At 41.8% G+C, this 24,632-nt stretch overlaps 4 protein-coding genes across 4 annotated transcripts; all 4 read right to left on the minus strand.

The window, feature by feature from the left end:
* Positions 1–856: 856 nt before the first annotated feature.
* On the minus strand, positions 857–4,852 carry LOC131137855 (52 kDa repressor of the inhibitor of the protein kinase-like). Its single transcript, XM_058086223.1, has 5 exons — positions 4,667–4,852; positions 4,246–4,360; positions 4,060–4,158; positions 3,342–3,372; positions 857–2,991 (listed from the first exon to the last, which is right to left on the minus strand). The coding sequence occupies exons 1-5, from the start codon at positions 4,750–4,752 to the stop codon at positions 1,181–1,183; spliced, it is 2,142 nt and encodes a 713-aa protein (XP_057942206.1). The 5' UTR covers positions 4,753–4,852; the 3' UTR covers positions 857–1,180.
* Positions 4,853–5,576: 724 nt separating this feature from the next.
* Positions 5,577–9,063, minus strand: si:ch211-266i6.3 (cytoskeleton-associated protein 2). Its single transcript, XM_058087513.1, has 7 exons — positions 8,904–9,063; positions 8,380–8,454; positions 7,697–8,295; positions 7,303–7,618; positions 7,171–7,231; positions 6,167–6,386; positions 5,577–6,037 (listed from the first exon to the last, which is right to left on the minus strand). The coding sequence occupies exons 2-7, from the start codon at positions 8,422–8,424 to the stop codon at positions 5,791–5,793; spliced, it is 1,488 nt and encodes a 495-aa protein (XP_057943496.1). The 5' UTR covers positions 8,425–8,454; positions 8,904–9,063; the 3' UTR covers positions 5,577–5,790.
* A 542-nt stretch (positions 9,064–9,605) lies between these two features.
* Positions 9,606–16,644, minus strand: stt3a (STT3 oligosaccharyltransferase complex catalytic subunit A). The gene is made up of 18 exons (XM_058087512.1): positions 16,492–16,644; positions 15,820–15,940; positions 15,677–15,737; positions 14,880–15,001; positions 14,653–14,798; positions 14,449–14,539; positions 14,282–14,388; positions 13,951–14,115; positions 13,645–13,825; positions 13,416–13,571; positions 13,138–13,229; positions 12,917–13,072; positions 11,448–11,636; positions 10,804–10,920; positions 10,625–10,727; positions 10,347–10,535; positions 10,149–10,264; positions 9,606–9,988 (listed from the first exon to the last, which is right to left on the minus strand). Exons 2-18 carry the CDS (start codon positions 15,905–15,907, stop codon positions 9,950–9,952), a joined length of 2,118 nt encoding a protein of 705 aa, XP_057943495.1. The 5' UTR covers positions 15,908–15,940; positions 16,492–16,644; the 3' UTR covers positions 9,606–9,949.
* Positions 16,645–17,014: 370 nt separating this feature from the next.
* ei24 (EI24 autophagy associated transmembrane protein) lies at positions 17,015–24,397 on the minus strand. The gene is made up of 11 exons (XM_058087514.1): positions 24,242–24,397; positions 23,031–23,167; positions 22,713–22,858; positions 20,785–20,845; positions 20,633–20,699; positions 20,440–20,564; positions 20,188–20,307; positions 18,875–18,986; positions 18,679–18,790; positions 18,450–18,524; positions 17,015–18,376 (listed from the first exon to the last, which is right to left on the minus strand). The coding sequence occupies exons 2-11, from the start codon at positions 23,070–23,072 to the stop codon at positions 18,214–18,216; spliced, it is 1,023 nt and encodes a 340-aa protein (XP_057943497.1). The 5' UTR covers positions 23,073–23,167; positions 24,242–24,397; the 3' UTR covers positions 17,015–18,213.
* Between the last annotated feature and the right edge of the window lie 235 nt (positions 24,398–24,632).

Here is a 24,632-nt window from a genome sequence, read left to right on the forward strand (position 1 = left end):
GTGTCACTGACATCACGTTTTGCTAGCAGTGCTAGCGGATGAGCGCTAACATGTTCCTATGGCGAGCTCGCTACCACATTGCACATTTAACCCGGCAATACAAACGCTCTTACCGCTCCGGGTCCGAGGGAAAGCTGAAAAGTGGAGTGCTGTGGTCGGGTCCATCTTGCTGGTAATCACAGTTGGCTGCAGCGCAGGAGTTAGTCATTTTGGATCGCAATGTAAGCTAAGCTAGCTAGCGAGTCTGCTAGCTTAGCTTGGTAGTCTACTGAGCGAAACCTGCAAAAGTCTACAGAATCATTCCCCGGCAAAGATGTGTGCCACTAACAGTATATATGAACGCTATGCTCGCTTAAAGTATTTTTGAGAAGCTAACACCCAACTACTTGCATTGTTAAAAAGTTGATGCTGCCTGGTGCTCCAGTCGCCGTGAGCGTGAACCAGGAACTTGATACTGCAGTGACACGTGTTGGCCGGCAGAGGGCGGAAAAAATACTTCAGTGGCTGCTTTCTCTTCTGAAAAACAACTTATGTCCTACACGTATTTTTGCTTCATTAAAACAATAGTATTACATACCTCTTAAAATGTTGGTAACATGTTGTTTTTTTGTAATAGTTTGGCCCTAATTATTATATCTTCCAGAAAGATGCACTCCACATCTTTATTATCTCCAACATGCCTTCTCTCTTCTTCACTCCCAATTCCACGCTGGCTTGAGACTCAGAATGAAAACATTACTCCCCTACCGCCCATCATCTAATTTGCACCTCAGTACTATCAGACGGTACCTTAAATATTAAGTCAAATGTTTCAATAAATGAGCTGCTCTTTGTATATAGTCAATAAAAGCTTCCCAACATTTAAATGTTTAATTTGAATACTTTGGCGTTATTCATCGATACATGAAAAAATCATGGAAAACATGAAATTCCAGATGCAAACATCTGATACGAACATTCCCACTGCTACAGGAAAGAGTGCGGCTTTTGGGCCACCTGCTACCAAAAAAAGATGTCACTTCAATGCTCAATGGTTGAAATTTCATGCTTTCATGATAGAGCTCAGTAGCCCCAATTGGAGCCCTCTACGACTATAATAACACCCCTATATTCACCTTTAAACTCACACTGCACAATACAGTAGATGCATTCAGTGACTAAACTGCAGGTGTGATCAGAACTATGACGACCGGTCCCCACCCGGGTATGTCTTCATATAGACGTCAACCATTGAATCCAAATCATAACCGACATCATTGTTGATTTTCAGAAGAGCAAGACTCTTCGATTTGGCCGCGTCAGGAGTGTTTTCCATGTATGCCTTGAAGTGCTTGTACGCCACATCGGAACCGCTCTCCAGAGCCAACGTGGACAGGACGCCCAAACGTTTTAAAACTGCGAGCATGTTTGGGAAGAACTTGACGTCAGCTTGCTGCAGTGTTTCATGCAGGCTGGAGGGCAAGGTTTCTCCTGTGCCTTTTTTGCTCCATTTAACCCACCAACAGTGAAGCTCGGCGGTGAGAGAGCCTGCGTTCGGGATGTCATTTTTAAACACGAGCATGTTTTCTTCGTCAGGCTGGGTAGCCTTGTTCTGCTCTATGACCGAGGGAATCAGTGACAAACATCTCAGGGACTTCATGTGGTCGTCGGTGAAGAGTTCGCCGACTTCCTTGAGGGTGTGGTTGACCACAGGAACTGATAGGTGCTCCTTGTAGTAAGTTTCAGGTTGAAGGAAGTCTGATTGATGTTTTCTCAAGAATGACCGAGGAAGTTCGACGGAAATCTCCATGGAAGCGGCAATGTTGACCGCCTCCTCGGTCCAGAACTCATGGTACACGTCAATGTTGTCCGACACCTCCTTCAGAGAGTGTAACACTGCTTTTGTACTCCCTGCGGCAAAAAATATATCTGTCGCTTCCCCTTGAAGGTTCCTCCCAAATGCCCTTAAAAGCGTCATGGTGTTTTTCAATACAACCAAGGCTATAATGAACTCAAAGTCTGACAGAGCTTTGGAGATCTCCAAAGCATCGTACGTGATCTTGTCGCTCCATCGCAAGTCTTCGTTGTCGTGCACGCTGTCCACGCAGAGCAGCAACGCCTCAAGAACCTCCACCGCCACCTCAAACGCATCGTGTCTTCCAGTCCAGCCGCTGCAACAAGTCTCCTTCAGTTCCTGGACCTTCTCCTCCTTGTCTGGGTAGATGATGGAGATGGCGTGCTCCAACTCCAAACACAGCGAAGTGGACTGGTTGAAGAAGGACTCGATTTTTTTCAGGGTGCACATGACAAGCTGGACTCCTGACAAAGCCATGCCATTGGCTAGCGATATGTTCAAGGCACGGGTGGGTCGGAATGCGAGCACCGCTAGTGGATACGTCTCCATCACTTTGGCGGCAAACGCTTTTATTTGAGTAAAGTGTCTCCAGGAGCATGAATGGGATTGGCCTCTGCAGTGCTCCATGTTCAAACCCCATTCATTGACCATTTCGGACAACAGTTTTCCAGGCAGAACGTCCGCATCTCCTTCAAAAGACAGAAATCCGACAAACCTCTCGCGCTGGTGGTTGCACTGATCCACGTAACGCAGGAACACAGGGAGGAACCACTCTTCTGAGATCCTCACCAAATCCTCGGTTATAATCGAGAAGAAGCCATTTTGCTTCACATCCTCCATCACCTGACTGCGGATGCATCTTTCGCACACGTCAATCAGCCGACTCAGCTGAAGCGACGAACAGCATTCTGTGTTGGCGTCGTAAGTCGTCTTCATCGCTTCATCCGCGCAACTCATGCGATACTGCAGCAACGCCTCAAAGTTGCTTAATCCGACAGGGTCCCCTTGATGGCCGTTGGGCTTGGTAACGGGAATGTTCTGCTCCCCTAACAGTATGAGGGCCTCAAATAATGACCGCAGATATTCTTTGTGTTTGTCTTCTTCTGAAGAGGCTTTAGGATCCTCTGTATTCGCTTCAGCTTGACACATTTTGATTTCTGCAGGGGGGGAAATAAGTTAGATAGATAAGATGGAGAAGAAAGATAAGAGAGTGCTTCTCAACAATTTGATGAATATATATTGCTCAGCTGTGGGAAACATCAATCGCTCTTGAAAAAAACTTAAACTGTATTATGGAAAGCAGGAAGTGAACAAATGTAACAGTTACTGATTGTAAAAGTACCAGATGGAGGGGTAGGATTTAATAAACTTTGCTTCTTCCTACTCCTTTTGGACATGTGGAACTGTGAACTGATTATGGGATGCATTCAATTGTAATCTGCTGCATGTTCAAATGAAATAAAACCATTACCATTCCCAAATGTTGTGGAGCAATATTGTGACTTACTTTTTCTTTCCTTACTCTTTGCGTCTTCCTCCTAAAAGGTACAAAAATACATACATTAAACATACTTTTAGAAAATGCAATAGTCAGTTGACTACACATACTGATATGTTGATTTAAATTAATGAATTGAGTTTCAAAAATCCTGACTGTTCATTCAAACTATGGTAAAAGACACAATAAGTCAATATAAAAAATTGAATATAGTAATTCTGTGTTCATTCACCCATTATTTATGCTGCTTATCCTCACTAAGGTGACAGAGGGGTATGCTGGAGTCTATCCCAGTTGACTTCAGGCGAGAGACGCACACCCTGCACTGGTCGCCAGCCACTTTAACATAATTAGAGCCTTCTAAACATGAACTAACACCCCTATAGTCACCTATACACTCATATTACCCAATATAGTAAACATCCATCCATGCGTTTTCTTTGCTGCTTATCTACACTAGGGTTGCAAGGGCATGCTGGAGCCTATCCCAGCTGACTTCAGTCAATAGGCGGGGTACACCTTGGACTGGTCGCCAGCCAATAATTGTTAGAGCCTTCTAAACAAGAACTAACACCCCTATAGTCACCTAAACACTCATATTACCCAATACAGTAGACATAATAAACATAAAAAAGCTACAACCCAGGTTCGGTTTGATGTGAAGATGTGTCACTCAGCCCTTTAAGGGTCCACTGTATTAGTGATACATGTTTGAAGCCTGACATACCGTCTCTTTACCGCGCTTTGTTGCTTCATTTGGAGATTTGTTGGGATCATCAAAGATAGTTGGTACTGCGTCATCCTTTATCGTTGTTGGAGGATCGCTCTGAAAAGTAACGCACATCAAAACTATATTCAACCGCGCTTAGTCAATACTTAAGTCAGTACATGGGAAATGATTATTGATGCTTACGCTGTCATTTGAGCTTTCAAAGTGCTTTCCACAAAGTCTGTAGTATCTGAACAGCTGCTCTGGGGATTTGTCAGCAAGATCTTCCCGTTGGCAATTTTCCACCCATGTCTTACACCTGAAATGTGAAGGCAAATATGTGTGATACAAAGTTACTACTAAACAACAGGATACCGGAAGCGTTGCTAATATGTATATAATTATGATTCCGTTTCATCATACGAGTGAGACTGTGCTTCTTCTCTTTTTCGGACATAATGTGAACACGTAATGTACTTTATTATAACTTTGTGAAGCATGTTCCGAACCATTACCGATGTTACATGTTAGAATAGAAAAACGGGAATAAGCACATTAGAATGGAAGTACACTGTAGTCGTGTTGATAAACGACTGATGGCGTTAGCATCAGTGTATTGTTTTACCTTTCCGCATTGAGCGGGAAGCGGAAGAGTGAATAAAAGTCCGGTTTGGCACTGGTACAGTTTGGAGCAGCGCAGCGATTCTGCATTTTAGTTTGCCTTTGAGATATGTATGTTATTCATACAATGTAGTACTTTTAAAAGGTACACTGTGGTAGCTATAGCTTTCACAGCACCGAAACAGGTGACGTAACATCCGATACTTGGCTTTCAAAATAAAACGTTTGAGTCACGCACCAAAATACAACATTCATTCGTTAATACACAGTTAAAACATGACAAAAAGCGGGGTGGGGCACAGCAGTCAGATATAAAAGTTGGACATTAAAAACAATCAATTTATTCTACATACAATAATAGTATTTCCTATTATAAATATTTTCTATTTTATATTGAAAATTTTACTCGTTTGTGGCGGGCGCTGTCATTTCCCATAATTCTTTGCAACATTACTTAGCAAGATGGACGCGAGGAATGTGTCTCAAATGGAATGCTTATGTCAGTATTCGATGCAGACGTCGCTTCTAAGAACGCGCATTTACTGTACTGTTGAATTAAATTCTTTACTATAGTCGCACGCTTACTGGAAATGACGACTGTAATATTTATCCCTTTACTTTCGTCGAAGCCTTTTTAAATGAGCTGTATCTCAATTGGTGCACTTCCGTACTTAGACTTAGTGCTTAAGTACCCGTATGTTGCACTCAACACGCCTCCAATGATAAGTGCGCATTGATAGACACCACCTTCAACTGTCGTTCTCTTGGATAGGCAGCAGAAAAGAATATGGAGATATAGCGGAACAATGTTGGATTTGGGGCAGTACTACTACTCAAGTACATAGTGTAACAATGTACTTAAGTGTACAAATTGAGAAACAGCCCCAATACAGGAAAAAATTGCCTAAAACAAATAAATTTGTTAAAAAGGTCAGACAATATTGCCTTTATTGTAGTGTATTTTGTGATAACTTTGTATTAAAAACACTCTTGGAAGTAATTAGAAAAACTGAATACACATCCGATCTGATAAGAACTGGAAAGGTATAACCGAGTTTGTTAATATTTCAGACAATTAAAATGAGCTGTATAAATACATTCAATTAGTAGTCCCATACATATTACTTTTTAAGGCTCCTCCACCAGACCAGGATTTTTCCTGTAAATGTAAGCATTGAGGTCATCATCCAGCTGGGCCAGCTCAGACAGTGATGACACACAGGGGTCGTGGTCCAAAAGCATCGGGGGCAGATGTGAAGATCTGTGCTCAATGCGGCAGGAACGACGCACCGGCGTCAGAAACTTCAGATCTTTGATGTTGCTTTTCTTTCGGGATGCGCTTGTTTGGACCTCTCTTTGGATTTTCTTCTTAACGCTGCAACAGCAGACATTAATAAAAAAGTTATTCATAACTACATCCAAAAGAAAATGACATCATTATCATTTTATCATTGACACCACGTGTTATGTCGATATCAACGAATTCTCGGAAATCTCAGCTTACCTTTGCAAATGTGGCGTCGTCTTCACACTGTATTTGACAACAGAGGCTTGATCCATCTGAAGCACGTTCTCCACATTCTCATCACTCTGATCTTCATCGCTCTGCACTTTCTGTTCACTTTCTTCCATGTCATCCTTCACTCGCTGATCGGAGTCTTCATTCTTAAACGTCTCCTCCTTGACACTGCCATCCTCTATAACTCCTACCTCCTCGTCAGCATCTTGGTGTGAACAACAGAGCAACAGCTGATGAAATGGGCTGGAGGCATCAGACAGGAGCAATGTAATAGTCTGACTCATGGGGTCATATTACAAAGAACACTAAACTCATCACACAGCAACTTAACACCCAAAAGGTATCTAGGAAATACGTATACATTCATTCATTTTCTACCGCTTTTTCCTCACGAGGGTGAGGGGGGGTGTTGGAGCCTATCCCAGCTGTCTTCGGGCGAGAGGCGGGGTACACCCTGGACTGGTCGCCAGCCAATCACAGGACACATATAGACAAACAACCATTCACACTCACATTCATACCTATGAACAATTTGGAGTCGCCAATTAACCGAGCATGTTTTTGGAATGTGGGAGGAAACCGGAGTACCTGGAGAAAACCCACGCATGCACGGGGAGAACATGCAGTGGAATTGAACCCTGGTCCCCTAGCTGTGAGGTCTGCGCGCTAACCACTCGACCGCCGTGCCGCAGGAAATATACAATATGATACAACTATAAGCCAAGCATTTAATTGGAGGACCAGCGGCATAGAAAATGGACGGCTGAATGGCGCTGCAATGTTTCCTCCTGTCCAAGGGAGGCTGACATCACTGCAGATCACATTTAGCCCTCGAGGTTTGAGTTTGACTCTTGTGATTTAAAAGATTAGTAGTAGTTCTGAAGTAAAGGAGATGTCATGATATTAGAACCTAGCCACACCGCTATACAAACCGCAAGAATCTAAAGTTTATTTTATACAAGCCTCTGAATGTAAATTTTCCAACTTACCGTCCTGGCATTTTGAGGGTGTCTGCATGGCGTCCAAAGCACCGCACAGGTTCACAACGACCTGAGAAACGGAGGAGAATTTACACAATAAGCTTCCTCATCTTGCAAACACCGATGACAGTGTTTACCTACATCATCAACTCCATCCTGCACAGCAGACAGATCTGGATCAGAGTTTTCCAGAAGGTCCAAAGTCGTGTTGATTATGACCGGCGTCTGGGTGGCGAGCTTCACGGCTTCCTGTGCTTGCAGACACACAGAAGTAGTTGGCACTGCGTGAATGCCAGGCTCCGGTTCTCGTCGTGGGTCTGGTTTTGACGTCACGTCAGACTTGAGTTTGTTGTCGACTTTGGCTGTTGTAGAGGTTTTAGTTTTAGGGGGTGCTGTTGTCATGGCGGGTCGCTTTAAAGTCTTGCCCTTCGACGCCAACCACTCTGCTAGTTTTGCTCTGTAGGACAAAAACAGTTTTATAAGATATGTTGTGTTTACAAACAGGGACTTAAACCTATGGTGTAGTCTGGTGTACCTTTTTTCCTGGGCAGTTTCGGTGGCTCTGTATTGACTGAGGGTGCTCGTTACAGGAGGCTTCTTGACCTTCTTGTCCGTTACAAGAGTCCTAGTCTGTGTGGGAGCCGTGGTAATGTTTCTGGAGCCGGTGTTCCTCGGCGCTGTCGCAGCGGTAGTCATCGGGCGAACATTCCGTGGAGGGCGGACGGCGACTGCCGGTTTCGGGGGGTGTTTTGCCAAATTATCCGCCCTCTGGTTTTCCGTTTTAGGCACTGCTTGTGCTGTACTTGACTTCCAAATGGATCCAATTTTTGACTGTACAATTTTACCTTTGTACATGCCCAGAGCAACTTTGGATGAAGTTGCTGCTCTTGGAGGTACTTGATGGCTGAGAATGACCTGGCTGTTTGCTCCACTAACAGCGTTTCTCTCCACATCTCTCTGCATGGACTTTATCTTTGTGTCTGCTTGTTTGGACGTGGCTTTCCTTAGACCATTTTTTACCAGCATTTCAGTTTTCTCATGGTTAACCTGCAAGGGGGCGGTTCTTGTTGATTTTGAAAGGTCTTTTCTGTTGAAAGACGTGCTTTTATTGCCAGGCGGGGCATTTTCCTTTCCCTAGAACGATATCAATATCAATTTTAACCATCATTTCAATATTGTAACCAGTTGAGGGACTCAGGACTCAAAGCATCAACTTACTCTCCTATTTGTGTGTTGTGGTCTTGAAACTGCAGTGTTGTTCATGGTGCAGCTTCCAGATAATGTCGGTTCGTCCTGAAACAGGAAAATGTAATCAATTCAAATGCACTGATGGAACCAGAACTCACTGTTTATATTGTTATTCTAATTATAAATAATCCTGAGGCGTTACTTCTTGCTCACGGTGGGTAAGTGCAAAATATTTGATATCGATTCGATACCAAATACAAACAGGGCTAGTCCTCGATACAAATACAGCCCTACTGTGTCCAAGAATTTATTTCCAGAGTTTGTATACAAAACATAACATGTGTGTATATATACAATTTAATCAATGCAACAATATAACAGCTACAAAAAAACGTGATAGAGATTAAACAAGACGCCTGTGATACAATTTAGCAAAGTTACAACTAGCTAGTCAGTGACAGTCATTGGGAAAAAAATATTAGCAGAACCAAACAATTATTTTTTGAATTATGACATATTGTACATATATGGCTAACATTAAAAAAAAAGCTCACCTCAGTTGAAGTTTTTGTCGTAAAGTCCAAAACAGTTCAAAGAAGCAACTAGTCTCGTGGAAGAAGTCAGGCGCTACACTTGAAATCGAATATTTGACTTGTCGCTGCTACACGCTGATTGGTTAGAAAGGTCTCGCGAGAACGTGATGACAACCAATTGGAGTCCTCGAAACAGGACCCTTGGCCGAGGCAATGACTTGCTATCTATATTTGAATGTTTTTGAAAACAAATACAATTCCACAATTAACGCTCGAAAATGTCATTCCGTTTATCACGGACCTGTCCTCCTTTGTTTTGTTTTTTTTACACAAATATATAAGGTAAAAATAATAACTTTTGACTTCTATACTTTGTTAAAATCAACAATATTTCCTAACATTACTGACACAAGCAAGCTAACATATGATCCGACATGAGCTATATGATGATTTAAATTATGATATCATTAATCCATCCATCTGAATCGTTAATCAAAAGTTTACTCACACACAAACTTATATTTTCAATAAATTGTGAAGTTGTTGAAAATTGTGGCTGGAGTCCAAAGTATTGCAACCACCATTTCCAGTCAGTGCACAACATCAATCAACGTAAATTATTTGGGACTAAAATAGGTGTACTCAGGACCGTATCGTTATTAAAGTGTACTGATGTACTATTGTGTCCTATTGTACCAAGAGACAAAAGCACATTACACAATGTCCCTGTGTATAATCCTGTTTTATTTGACCACGTTGTACAAATGAAAAAAGGGTGCTCCAATGAGCACTGCTGTCTTTGGGCACTTTGTCAAATCAGGCTTCCTGGTCAGGGTGGTTATGGTGAAACCTGCTCCCTTGGATTCCATATGAGACATTTCATTATGACTATATAAAAAAAAACTGATTCACACACACCCACAAAAAAAAATCTCTTTGCAAATTTTCTTCCCCACAACAAAAAGGTATAAAACGTATTGATGACCAGCTCGTCTGCTGATCACGGAGGGGAAAGTAAGGTGTTCAGTGCCGTGCGCCCACAGGGAATTTCACTCTCACTGGGTGGTTTATGTTCTTGAAAGGCCTCGGTTGTCCAAATCTTTAACCTGGAAGTGACAAAACAAAACAAAAAAATCAACAGAAATGTGTGGATTGCCTGCTATGCTCCCAACTCCCTTGACATCATTAATTAGCTCCTCCCTTGTAATTCGAGGCTGGTCCATCACCATTCTCGCAATCATTAAAACAACGATAAGATTAGTATACCTTGTATATCCTAACCAGCCAGTGCTCTGTCGTGTAGGCCTCTTCCAGCACATCCAGTTCGAAGTCTTTGTTGCCGATCTCAGCATTCCTCACTCTGTCATAACCTGGCGGGCGCTCTGCAAAGAAAAAACATTGCGATTAAATCCACACAGTTCAGCATAAATAAAATGACGATTAATGACAAACATTTTCACTCACTGGCTTCAGTGTACACTTGGCCAAAGCGGTAGTAGCACATCTTGTACATAAGGCAGTTGAGCAGCACAGGCGAGCCTTCCCGATCCACTCTGAACTCTCCGGTGGGTGTGTAGTAGTCATGCTCCTTGATGTGCTTCCCCGTGTCGGTGCTCCCCCCGATACGGACCATCCACAGAAACTTGTTGATATCTGTCAACATTACACAGGATACCACTGATCACTGATGAACGGACCAATTAAACTGGTTAATATATTAAGGGAAATGACATATGACGTACCATCTGAGGAATAACCCGTAAGTCCTCCAAAGATGACCAGAACATAACTGACATCCAGCTCCCTCATAATCTCATAGGCTCGCTCTTCTGTGGATGCCATAGCCTGAAGAAATACAAACAAACCCAACCTCGTCAGAACAATTCTTAGAAACGAGGCGGCATTTCCTCGCGGAGCTCACCTGTCCGACACGAGAGATGTGCGTGTTATTCCACGTGTTGTTGTCCACTAGAATGGTTCGATTAGCCATGGCGGTTATCTGGTATCCATAATCCCACCATGACATGACCTTGGAATCCTGGAAAAACAAACAATTTAGACATCAGCTCGGTGTTTCTTATATTAGAGGACACACAGATGCACGTGCATCAAATGCAACTGAAGAGGCCATTTTGTTTACGACGCCATGATGAAATCTCTCACTTTCTCAGCATTTCCAAGAAAACCAATGTAAAAATGATGTTAGATGTCCAGTTGTCATTTATAATTATTTTTGCATCATTTTCCGCATATAAAACCACAATTATTGTCTACGAAATGTGTTTTGTGTGAACATTTTTGGGTGTCTGGAACGGATTAATTGGATTTACATTAATATCTATGGGAAAATTTGCTTTGGTTAGAGTCCGTTTTGGTTTGAGTCGGACCTGGAAAGTATTAATGATGTTAACCAAGGCACCGCTGTAGAGGAGTGATTGCATTAGACGAGGCAACACTGCATGTGTCTACACTTCATGATACAACAACTGGACACTTCCCCTCCTGTTAATTAGTAACATAAATCACTGTCGAGTGTTACTCTTTGAGTCTTTGCTTCTGACTGACCTCAGGCGTGTTGTGGCGAAGCCAGTAGTAGGCCTCCCTGAAGTCATCGAAAATGATGCGACTGCCATCTCCTCCACGTGCAGACAGGACAATTGAGGGAGAGGAGTAGGCTTCGCTCGTCACCCAGGTTGAGTGGAAGGTGTACGTGATGAGGAAGAAAGCCATGACCAGAATCATTCCAGAGGCAACCTTGGACATAAATGTTTTTTTAAACATTTAACAGTGTACTTAAAAGTGACATCATGTCAGTCGTATTCAAATGGTCACACTAAAAAGATGGTTTGATGATAATAGATTGTCCTTGAATCTAAGTAAAACTAAAATCATGCTGTTTGGTAACAGCAGAAAGGACACACACCAGCAAATACAAATAGACGGTGTGGACATTGAAAGGGTGAACAAAAATACATTTCTGGGGATCACAATAGATGAAAATATGAGCTGGAAACCTCATATTACGACTACACAACATAAGGTGGCTAGAAATATTTCAATATTGAACAAAGCAAAACTTGTTCTCAATCAGAAATCACTCCACACTCTTTATTGCTCTCTGGTTCTACCATATCTTACTTATTGTGTGGAAATATGGGGTAATAACTATAAAAGCAATCTTCACTCACTAAATGTACTGCAAAAAAGGTCAGTAAGGATAATTCATAATGCCGCCTACAGAGAACATACTAACTCCTTATTTCTAAAATCACAAATACTTAAACTTGCTGATATAGTTCATCTTTAAACAGCTAAAATAATGCATAAGGCTAAAAACAACCAATTACCGAAAAATGTCATCCAATACTTCTCTACAAGAGAGGAGAAATATGATCTCAGGGAAGAACTACATTTGAAACACTTATATGCTAGGACTACGTTAAAAAGCCATAGCATTTCAGTATGTGGAATCAAACTACGGAATGGATTGAGTAAGGAACTCAAACAATGCACAACGATGAGCCAATTCAAGAAACAATACAAGCAGTTGATGTTTGCTAAATACAAGGATGAAGAGTCTTGAACCAGTCATGATGTGCTATATATATCACTATATTGACACTTACTATGGTACCCATTATGTCATTGTGTGGTCATATCACCTTGTACTTAGGTACGAGGTGCATTATTGGAAAAAAAAAAAAAAAAACACAAAAAAACCCTTAAACTGTATTATAGAAAGCAGGAAGTGAACAAATGTAACAGTTACTGATTGTAAAAGTACCAGATGGAGGGGTAATAAGCTTTGCTTCTTCCTACTCCTTTTGGACATGTGGAACTGTGAACTGATTATGTGATGCATTCAATTGTAACCTGATGCATGTTCAAATGAAATAAAACCATTACCATATTTGTGGCTTGTCTCCCTGCGAATTTAAACGTGCCTTGCTCAGTGCTGACCTCTCTTTCAGCCCATTTCCACAGATTGTGTCTAAACTTAAATGGTATCGTTACTTTTTAACAAACCCGCCTACTTCATTTTTGATGGGGTAGGTCGAGTCCTGCTGCTTCTTGGTCTTTTTGTCTGGCCGGCTGACATCCAAATTCTTCATGTAGGTGGTGAGCACCTGGGACACGCCGATACCGGACAGGATGCACATGACGGGGGCCAACACTAACATCAAACGAACCTGGAGAGACAAAGAAAACGAGCTGTACAAATCCACAATCCAAAATGAGTTAATCCAGGACGTACCATGACGGCTGAGAAGTACATGCTGGTCACGCCGTACATGATGATGAAGATCCTCGCATCTGACAAGTTGTTGAAACAGTAGTAAAGACCGACTGTTTGGAAAGATCAAGAAACAAATTAGTGATATGAGAATTCAAGTACATCCTAAATATATTATTATGACTACTGCATTTCTGCGGCGCCCAGAAACGGAAAATAACGGGCTGAAATGCTTCATGAAGCATTATTTCGCCATCATCGCTCTTATTTAGGAATTAAAGCTCCGACTTTGCACTTGCCTGGGAACATAAAGACCAGCAGCTGGAGATCAAAGTAGTAGGAGGACCACGTTGTGGGCTGGTGCTCAGAGACGGAGGCGATGATGGGGATGTTGTTCTTGGCATAGGAAGGGTCCAGCAGGGAGTAGAAACGACCAGTCCATGGAGAGATCTTTCCTGTGGTTGGGCCAATCAATGATATTTACTTCTCCTAAGCATCACACATCTCCAAAGACTTCTTTGAACCTACCAGTCAGCATGAGGACAGCACCCACGGACAGGAGGAGGAAGCCCACCAGGGAGATGACGCTCTTAAAAAGCACCTCAAATTGCTGAGTGTTGAGTTTGCTGCGAAGGTAGTCCACAAAGGCGTGAATCTGGCATAAGCCAAACACACCGAAGGCCGCCATGTGCTCAGACGACTGCACCGGCTAAATAGAAGCGATGGACAAACTTATTTTCACCAAACGCATTATTCCATACGTTGAGGTTCTGCGAGTGTACCTAATGTAGTGTCCAGTAAGTGGAACTGTACCACAGGACTTTTTCACCTTACCTGGAAACCGACAAAGGAGATCTGCATGGACAGGATGGTGCCCAGGCAGTACACGGTGCAGTAGGCCACATAGATTCGGTGAGAGAACCTTCCTGTGAGCATCAGAACCAGGACGTGGAGAGGAATCAGGTTGATCAGGAACACGTACCCGCCCCAGGAAGAAACCTACGCACACATGAACAAATGATCAAGACAACAATGACCTCCATAGCACATTTAGACCTCCATTATGTTGTTTGTAACATGTATTAAAGTGCAAAGAATTCTACATAAGGTTCATGTTTTTCTATATGCGGACATTGGAAAACAAAGTTTAGACACTCCTGCTCACCATGTAGAAGTACGCAAGAGCGCACATAGAGGACCAGTACACAGATCCAGTCTTTACAGCCTTGATCCACATGTAGTACGTCAGCAGCATACAGAAGATGGCAATACCTAAAAAAAAGACACGTTATCAGGGCTGTTCTGACACCTAAAGATGCAGTATGCATGTACCTTCATTATCATAGGAGCCAGCAACAGAACGAGAGATGTAGCCGGGCACCACAGCGATCATGGCTGCAGCCAGAAGCCCAGCACCGGCATCCTAAACAGACGAGTAACAACAACAATGGAAGTCACAAGTCAACAAATGCGTTCATTTTCTCATTCGTTGAGGACAAGAACAGTGTGTTTCCTCAACGTTATCATTGACAATACCTTGAGCTCCTTGGTGAAGTGATAGGTGACGATGGTGGTGAAGGAGGAGAACAAGGGAGCCAGAAACACGCAGACATTGCGGATGTCAATGGTGATGTGGAAAAAATGCAAGACGTGGTAGAGAGCAGCTGATGTGATCATCAGTCCTAGTGAGGGAGAGAATAAAAACGGATGCATATAGTTGGGAATGAACAATAAAAATAGACAAATAAATTATCTGATAATACCTGGATAAATGGTGCCACCGATGATCCTCCCAAGTGGATACCAAGCTCTGTCGTCGAACCAGTTATGAAAGCTATAAAATCCCTCTTCTGCCAAGAACCGAGTGGTACGGTAGTTGAAGTACCTGGAGGTCACATGCAAGCGGAATATAACTTACCACTGGATTTAAATAAAGCTTTGTACCACTCAAAAGTAGGGATGCTCCAATCAGAGTTTGATGCTGCCCATTCCGATCATCCATTAGCTGTAAATTTTTTAAATGTGTGCCGTATATGGGGACAAATTAGGACAATCCAAGGTCCCCTGACCTCCATGGGGCCCGAAAAAGACTTATTCCAAGATGTTAGATGAGGTGATTTGGTAATGATAATGGTTTTATTTCATTTGAACATGCATCAGATTACAATTGAATGCATCACATAATCAGTTCACAGTTCCACATGTCCAAAAGGAGTAGGAAGAAGCAAAGCTTATTAAATCCTACCCCTCCATCTGGTACTTTTACAATCAGTAACTGTTACATTTGTTCACTTCCTGCTTTCCATAATACAGTTTACTTTTACAATCAGTAACTGTTTCATTTGTTCACTTCCTGCTTTCCATAATACAGTTTAAGGGTTTTTTTTAAATAATGTACCTTGTACCGAAGTACAAGGTGATATGACCATACAATGTCATGACGTGTACCATAGTAACTGTCAATATAGTGATATATTGGCTTATTTTCCCACCAAAATAAGCCGATATTGATCAGTGGTCGAACGATCAGAGCATCCCTACTCAAAAGAACCTCACTTACGGATCAAACTCATGGATGACACTTTCAAACCTCAAGACGGAAAAGAGTCTGGTGGAGAATGCTGCGGAGGGGGTGAAATAACAGTTCAGTACTAGTACCGTAGTAAGAATAGCAGGAGTACTAGTAGTAGTAGCAGGACTCACAGAGGACAGCAGCCATAGACAGGATGAGCAGCTTGAGCAGCGTGTCCTGCTTCTCATAGGACAAACGCAGGAAGCCCAGTTTGGTCATTGTGGACGTTGGGGATAGCTCACCTTAAACTACCTGATGAAATTAAAAAAAAAAATTACGTTACTCAGGACACGTTTCAATCTGGCGAATGTGGGAATCCATGCAGACAAGGCCACGCACTTCCACGCAAGGGAACTAGGAGGTGCATATAGGCTTTGCAGTGTCCTGCACAGATTTTTAGGTGATTTCTACTTCAATTCGCGTTCATTGTTTTAGAAAACACACCCTTTCATTATCAGCATGGTTCTGATTTATCACCACAATGGTGTTGCAACTGACAGTTCCACAACTGCACAGTAAGTAAATCAGCTGAATATATTTATTGCACAATAGCAATGTATTAAAACAATCATGACACATTTCTCGGGTATAGTGTTGTATTGTTACCTACCAAAAGGAGTGTACATTGCTAGCAAAGCTATCCTGCTAGGGTATCTGCTATAAAGTCCAGCCGGATAATTATTCCTTGTAAAATCACAACCGTGTATAGCAACTAAAAAAATTAACACCACAGACTCATTCGAATGTTTGTTTTTATCTCAAAATAAGGATATTCTGTTATGAATGTTCAATTAGCCACTTACCCGCTCGGCTCCTGTGAAGCATAGGAGTTGCACACAACCGAATACTCCCCTATTCCCGCCCCCACCAAGCCATTGCACACTAGTATTGGATGAACGTCAGTCAACCGGGATCATGTTCGGTTCTGATTGGTCGTTTTAACTGTCAATCAAATGTTTTCCAGCACTGCAACTGTCGTTTTGTGACGTGTCCCTAGTGAAGTTGGTATGACACTCTCAAAGCCTACGAATAGAAAGAGAGGACGACCATTATATATGTAAACACTCCCGTTTTCATAGGGAAACTGCCGCTCTCACATGCAATAGTTTCCCATATTGTGCACCTATTTCATTAGTTTATTTTTTTAATCATCTCCGGTTCTGCCAAAGCAGTACAGCTTCCGGTTCCGCTCGGCAATATCCGGTAGAATTCCGGCCTTCAAAGTAAACTAACCCAGTAAAAAAAATCTGTTCACATTATAATGCAGGCTTAAAAGGTATTGCTTAAGCAAATTAAATACCGACTTCATGACTAAAAAAAAGACCTCTCGCTTGGTATTGGAGTACAACTTTGCTGTTAAATACTGATTCACTTTATTGAAATGAGATACATTTCCATTACAAAACTTCACTCACAAACATCAGTTTGCACAAACACCATCCTGTTTTTAAAGTCATTAAACTTGTGTGGTCATAAAGGCCATTCTGCAACCCGTTGAGTGAATGGGGCGGTATTGGGTGGGTCATTGCATGGTGGTGGAACCTTCAGTGTTTCTTAAATACAGCACAAAAAAATATGAAGATGAATTCTGGAGAAAGCAAGAGTAAGTTAAGCACACGTCTGTCAGGATAAAATGCTTTGTCAGTATTATTTTTTTTAGCATTGGAAATAAATAGTTGACGTGATGCAGCTTGTCAGTGACATTTCATGATCACCTTTACACTGACTGCCAATCGAGAGGTCTTCTTGGTCATCTTGCAGTTTGCAGTAAATACATCCCATTTTGACTGAAACAAAGGAAACCATTTATCAGCATATATAACAAGTGACGCCGTTTTGGTTTGTGTCACGGCAGGTCCCAAATCCTTGCAGCTCCCCACTTATGAATTTGATTTAAACATACAGAAAAAAAATAACATCCTCCCTTTGATGGAACTCGGTTCTTCCTGGAACTGCTGGCACAGTAGACAGGAACATATGAGACAAACAGGTAAACATAATCTATTTGCTTCTAAAAGCAAATACGTTCCTTCAAATGCTACACCAGGGGTGCCCACATGTTTTTCCGCTAGGTTCTTCATATATATTTTTAAATAAAAATCTCCAAAACCACACTCCAGCGTTCGTCATTATGAGATATATTTCGGTAATTATTGTGTGATATCTTGTTCAAACATTCAAATTCTCCTTCGAAATGGTTAATATTATATGTAGAATATTCCAGCTGCGGGCAGCAAATGGCCCCCGGGCCCCGCTTAGGACACCCCTGCTCCACTGTGTATGACTTACTGTGCTGTTATTTCTTAAAGGAGAGTCGCAGATGGCACATTATACAAAAATCACAGAAGAAAACTTTTTTTGTTGATAAATAATGTGTAAAACCGGGCGTGTGTGTGTGTGTGTGTGTCACACTGACACCGTGACCAAACGGTATACGACTCAAAGGGCCAAGATGAGATAAAAACATGTTTTCTTGCTGTGGAAGAAGAATCATTGCGTCACTCCTTCGTGCAGCATCATCGCCATCAGTGGGTGGGCAGAAGCCTTTGTCTGGCTGGGGACGCGTGGGGAGACGTCAGCCTCTCTGAGGACGTGGACGATGTCATGGAGGACTGCAGGTGGACCGTCTTGTGGAAAAGCTTGTTGCTGATCAGCACGACCAGCGAGAAGAGACGTAGCTGAAAGTGGCTAAAAACGAGGGAATGTGGATAAGCGACTCGGCAGTGGGAACACGCAAACTGCTGCTTGATGCATTTCTTACTAAAGCTTTGTTGGCGTCTTGGCCTCATTAGCACTGATGATGAAGAGAGGGAAGAGGATGGAGAACAGGCAGCCGCTGTGGAGAAAGCATAGATGCAGCACATGTTTAATTTCTTATGAAATATCAGTGTTTTTTGCTCCTCTATAGTTATATTTGGATTCCATACATGCAGACGTACAGGATATATGTGTGTATATGTGGGTTGCGCTAATATCCCCACTGGACTTACCTGATGATGTACGATGAAGGCAAAGCTGTCAGCAAAGCCATGGGCAAACCAAAGCCAAAGTAATAGGGCCAGTTCCTCTCGATATTAGACAGCCGTTGGTGCATCTCGACGCCTTCAACATAAATCCCCGCACGGTTCGGTTTCATTTTCAACATTCAGTTCACAAGATGTACTTTTGTGTATTGGGATATCTCACCGTGGTTGAACCAGCGATACTCGAAGCAGTACAGGGAGTAGAGTAGAGACATGTGTAGCAGACTGACCATCTGTCCAATGGCATCAATGGGAAATAGGCTAACAATCATACCCTAGAGGACACGCACAGTCACATTACAATGTACAGTGGGGAAAATAATAAGATAACAGATGCCTTTATTAGTCCTATAAGGAGACATACTGAGTTTACAGCAAAAGAGCAAATCAGGAAGTTATATACACTAACACTCAAAAGTTTGGGATCACTTGCAAATTTCTTTGCAAAACAAATTTTCACTTTTTCCATTTCACAAACAATTAAAATGAATCAGATGATTTTCAAAGAAGGATGTACATTTTTGCATAGAGGCTTACTAATCAACAACTGTCAGTCCTCTGCATCAATCTCCTGGTATGGCTGCTAATCCAAGTTCATCATTGGACGTTACTGCGGAGAGTGGTGAGGACAGCGGAGAAGATCATCGGGACCCAGCCCCCCCCCATTAAGGACATAGCAAACAGCCGGTGTGTATCTAGAGCCCATCGGATCTGCTCTGACCCCACACACCCCCAGCATGGACTGTTCTCTCGCCTGGCATCGGGGAGAAGGCTCTGCAGCATCCGCTGTAGGACGACCAGGTTCAGAGACAGCTACTTCCCCCTGGCCATCAGACTGCTGAATGCCAAATAAGCCCCTCTACCTTTACTTACATTATTATTATTTATTTAAATTATTTAAATTATTTGGGCAATTTACTGTTCACGCTGCACTTTACATTATGTTGACTGTTAACTACTCGCTTCATAGAGCAGTACAAACTGGGTCTAACAAGGACACAAAAACGATGCATATCTGAGAGTGTGTAGTTTAAGACAAAGACGCCTCACAGGTTGTGATCCCAAACTTTTGAGTGGTAGTGTATACTATTTACAGCTGTGTACATGTTGATCAAGTCACGGGTTTATTGCATGATTTATTGCACAGTTATTGCAAGAGATTTTTGGAGCAGCTAAATTATATCCATCCATCCATCCATCCATCCATATATATATATATATAATGGGGTCTGATTTTGATGTATCAATGGAGCCTATGTCCATCATAGAGGACAGGATATAATGATATTACCCAGATAAATACATCATCAGTCCATGCTTTATAGTAAGTTTATTTTAACCAGAATATCATAAAGTACAGTACTCCTAATCTGAACTCATTATTTGTATAAAAGACACCAGCACAACACTGGAATGGACCACAAGACCGTACGAGACCACTCCTGCCCTTTATGATATCGTATTGAGGGTACTTACCTGAATTAGGAAGAGTGCCTGCAGGAGGAGATTGAAGAGCATATCTGCGATGATTTTGCTTACACTGGGGAACGGCTGTGCTTTACAGCCAGACACTTCGAATGCGAGGTCAGCTATGTCCTGCAACAAGGTCCAAACCATTAAAATAGTCATTTATGGTCAAACAAAATGCTAAATACAAAACTGTACTGTTACATTACTATTCATTTCTAGGGCAATATCAGTAATATCATATCAATACCAGGCACCTACCTGAAACCAAATGGCATTAACTATCTTGCTGAGGACAAACAGTGGGAGAACCCATAGCGCACCGAAGACGGAAGTCAGGATGAACTCTAGCCAGGACCAGACGCTGCCATGGAGTGAGGGGTCACCTGGAGGAGAAAGAGATTCTTTCCTGTGAGAATCGTCCCGCCACTCACAAGCAGCTTTAAATACTTACCGATAATTTTTGCTGTGAGCGTCTGCAGCAGTGGGATAAAGACCCGGTAGAAGAGAAACAGACTAAGCTGGAAAGACAACAATATTAAAATCTGAAGTGACGTCATCTTTTGTTCAATACAACCAAAGAGCAACGTAGCTTCAACATCTTACCCAGAACACTCCTCCATTCCAGGCACAGCACTGAAAGATCCTACTAGCTACTTTTGGGTCACTGCAAGAGAAGGAAGCAGTAGAATATGTTTTTTTTTTTTTACATTTGTCAACTAACTTGAAAAAGAATCCATATTAGCCATATATACATAATATAGGTAATTTCACATCCTAATCACCCCCGACCTAATCTCTGCTGCTCATAAAAGAAGCCAAATGTCTGTGGAAGATAAATAAATAAATATGTATTGATTATGTGTGTGTGTGTGTATATATATATATATATATCCATCCATTTATTTTGGATGGATCCATTTATTATTTATTTTCAATAAAATTATTGAAAAAATATAAATAAATGAATGTCCTGTCTGTGGATCTCTATAAATAAATAAAATAAAAATATTAAAAAAAATATTTAGTTATTATTTATTTTTTACATATAAATTATATACATATTTATTAAATATTATATTTATTTATCTATAATTTCCAATAATATATATATATTAGGGCGGCACAGCGGTCGAGTGGTTAGCGTGCAGACCTCACAACTAGGAGACCAGGGTTCGACTCCACCCTCGGCCATATCTATGTGGAGTTTGCATATTCTCCCCGTGCATGCGTGGGTTTTCTCCGGGAACTCCGGTTTCCTCCCACATTCCAAAAACATGCTAGGTTAATTGCTGACTCCAAATTGTCCATAGGTATGAATGTGAGTGTGAATGGTTGTTTGTCTATATGTGCCCTGTGATTGGCTGGCGACCAGTCCAGAGTGTACCCTGCCTCTCGCCCGAAGACCCCCGCGACCCTCGTGAGGAAAAGCGGTAGAAAATGAATGAATGAATGAATATATATATTATTGAAATATATAGATAAATAAATAAATATCCTGTCTGTGGAAAACAGTGGACACTCAGAAGTCAAACACAACCATTCCAGGAAGCGGTTGCCATTTTGGATGAATTTTCTCTCATGATAAAACAAATGGAATACATTGAAAGTGAGTCAAGTGTAACCCATGTCATGCCACAACACTAATGAGGAGCAGTCATATGACTTGGTCAGCTGACATGAGGTCCCCTCCTGATTCGCTGTCGTTGCTGGAAGGAAACTCTAAAGGGCCAGCAGGTGCAGGCAATCGGGGGCTCCTGCTTTGGCTGGTCAACAAGCGGCATGCTCACAACCCTTTTTGAAATCAAACCTAAAGAAAACAACTTTGCGGTAAGCTTTTCCTTTTCACTGGCTACACGTCTGCGGCTGCTACATGTGTATGTATATATGTCTCAACTGTTAAACGCATTGCTAGCCAGTAAAGTGGGATGAATGCCACATGAGTTGAACTGTTACTGAAATTATGAAGTGTAAATTGACTATGGCCATCTTGAAGTGGAAATGTACTTGTTTGGAATGTTTGCCGGTAAATTTTGTACATTTTGACTGACATGTTGATGCCTGTACAGGTCGTTTTTTTTTTTTTTAGACGGCTTTGGTTCGGCACCAAGCAAGGAAGCCTTCAGAAGTGGCAGCGAACGGGTAGGACTGTCTTTCCTTTTGACTCTGGATTGTGGACTAAAGGATCGAGGACCATACCTCCAGAATGGAGTTCCTCAATCCACCGTTACCCCAGAGAATCATCAAACTCTTATACCCAGCTACTTGACAAACACTGCTGTGATCCTCTGTTTGTGAAAATTTGCTTTTGTTTGTCATTTTGTCCACCTTACTCCCCCCATCTATAATATATAATCTCACTGAAAAGCACTTGTGTTTCATTCACACCAGTTCAGACTCTCAAGAACTATTCTTCTGCATTGAGTCAGATAGCCCTAAAATAACCCTGCACTAAATCTTTATTTATATATATATATATATATATATATATATATATATATATATACGCATATGAAACGTCTAGACATATGTACCTGTCGGGTTTACGTTCCTCACTCTGTGCCCGTCTCTGTGCCAAAGCCCCGCTGGCCCTTCTCCGCCGCTGCTCCTCCCTTTTTTGCTGAATGCGGGCATCCAGCTTGGATATTGTTCCAATCCCCAATATGGAGTCTTTAATCCCCTGTCCCAAGACAGAAAAAAAAACATTTATCTTACTCCTTCTTTACTGCAGTCTGGAATGAACAATTGTAACTTTGATCAAGTGTATAATTACTACAGCTTCTGTTTGGACTGCTTGGACAGCGGCAGATCTGTCAAAATATGTATTTGTCTAAATGTGTGTTACTACCGACCGTCGCAACATTGCGGAGGAAGGCCCTGACGCTGTCTGTCATCTCTGTACCAGCTGCAGATCCATCAACTGCAGAAGGAAGGGATACGGCTGACCTGGTGGTCAGCTCTCATGGCAGGTAGAAGATCACACTGTAACCTGTCGGAACCCAAATGCAAGGAAACATAAGGAGCACGATCTGTAGCGGAGCAACATCAGAGATTGCTCACTTTGATTTTTTTTTTCAAGGCACTTCAAGGCCTGGATTTTTAATCAGCCTTTTATACTGTTATGTGAAAAATTATCAATATAATTAAAAACGATCCCTGTAGGGCACTAGAGTAAATTTCTTTTAATAAAATATTCCCTAAATCTGATGGTGTGTACAGGGTGAATGGGGCATTCTTCTCCTCCAAAATTACGCAGCTTCCTCCCCTTAACCTCGCATATCCTGTTACGATTGGTAAGGGGTCAAGGGTTGGCATCCCACCCCGAAGTGGTTTCGTCCTAATGCTTATCAGCAAACACTTTATGCTTTGGTTATGAAACGGCTGTGACTGTGATGCAGGTCTTTAGCTCCTCAAAATAAAAAATCTTCTTGAGGCAGTATGTACTGTTATACTTCTTATATAAATGCTATATTAGACACATATTTGGTGGAAGAAGAATGCTAACCAGCTATCTCCACTGTAGTTAATTCCAATTCTGCATTTGACTCAATGGACACTGTGTCCACAGTGCCACAGTAAAGTGTCCTGCCCAAACTGTTCCCATAAAGTTGGAAGCAATTGTGTCAAAGTTCTTGGTAAAATGAATTATGATTTAGGGAAAATGTGTCTCCCAAGGGACAAACCCTTGATTAATTAAGACAATTAAGACAATTAAGAAAGCAAAATCAGGTTATAATATGTAATAACGTGAACTGCTTGCATGTACTCTCCAAGAAGAAACCTTTCCTGTAAATTAACATTAGCATGGAATCCGTGTGTGTCAGCCAACATTCAAAGTAAGAAAAAAAGAACCACGACAATTTAATTCATAAATATATTTAAATCTATCAGTGTCTTAAATTCCTGCCAGAGTTTTCTGTTTAATTTCACGAAGCCTGCGCTCTGCTTGCATGTTTGTTTATGAAGCTAGCTAGCTGGCTAGCTCATCAATGTTGTCAGTCTAGTGACGGCAACACTTCAAACAGCGAGGAAAGTGCATCGTCAGTTGCGTTATGCTACTTACCTCGTACGACAGGTTAGTGCTTATATATTAAAGTCTATATGTTCTTTTCCACACTCTATGGTAATAACAAGCACCCAACACCGGACCAACAAAGGCCATGGAAAAACATATTGCGCAAGCGCCAACCCCAAAGGATAATGGGAAATGTAGTTCGTACCGCTCAGGGCTGTCAGTTACATGAAATACATTGCAAATAATGTACAGTAAATACTGGAGTAAACATACAGTCACAACGATAACAAAGCTGTTTTTTTTCAATTCTGTATCGTTGCAATTTGAAAAATTATTGACTAGTTAATTATTGACAAGTAATTGACAAGGAATTTATGAAAGTAAATTAATAGCTTTGTCACGATGTGGGCGTTACCCCCTCCGTGAAAGCTTATGTTTA

Source organism: Doryrhamphus excisus, chromosome 11 (genome assembly GCF_030265055.1).
Source record: "Doryrhamphus excisus isolate RoL2022-K1 chromosome 11, RoL_Dexc_1.0, whole genome shotgun sequence".
NCBI classification, from domain to species: Eukaryota; Metazoa; Chordata; class Actinopteri; order Syngnathiformes; family Syngnathidae; genus Doryrhamphus; species Doryrhamphus excisus.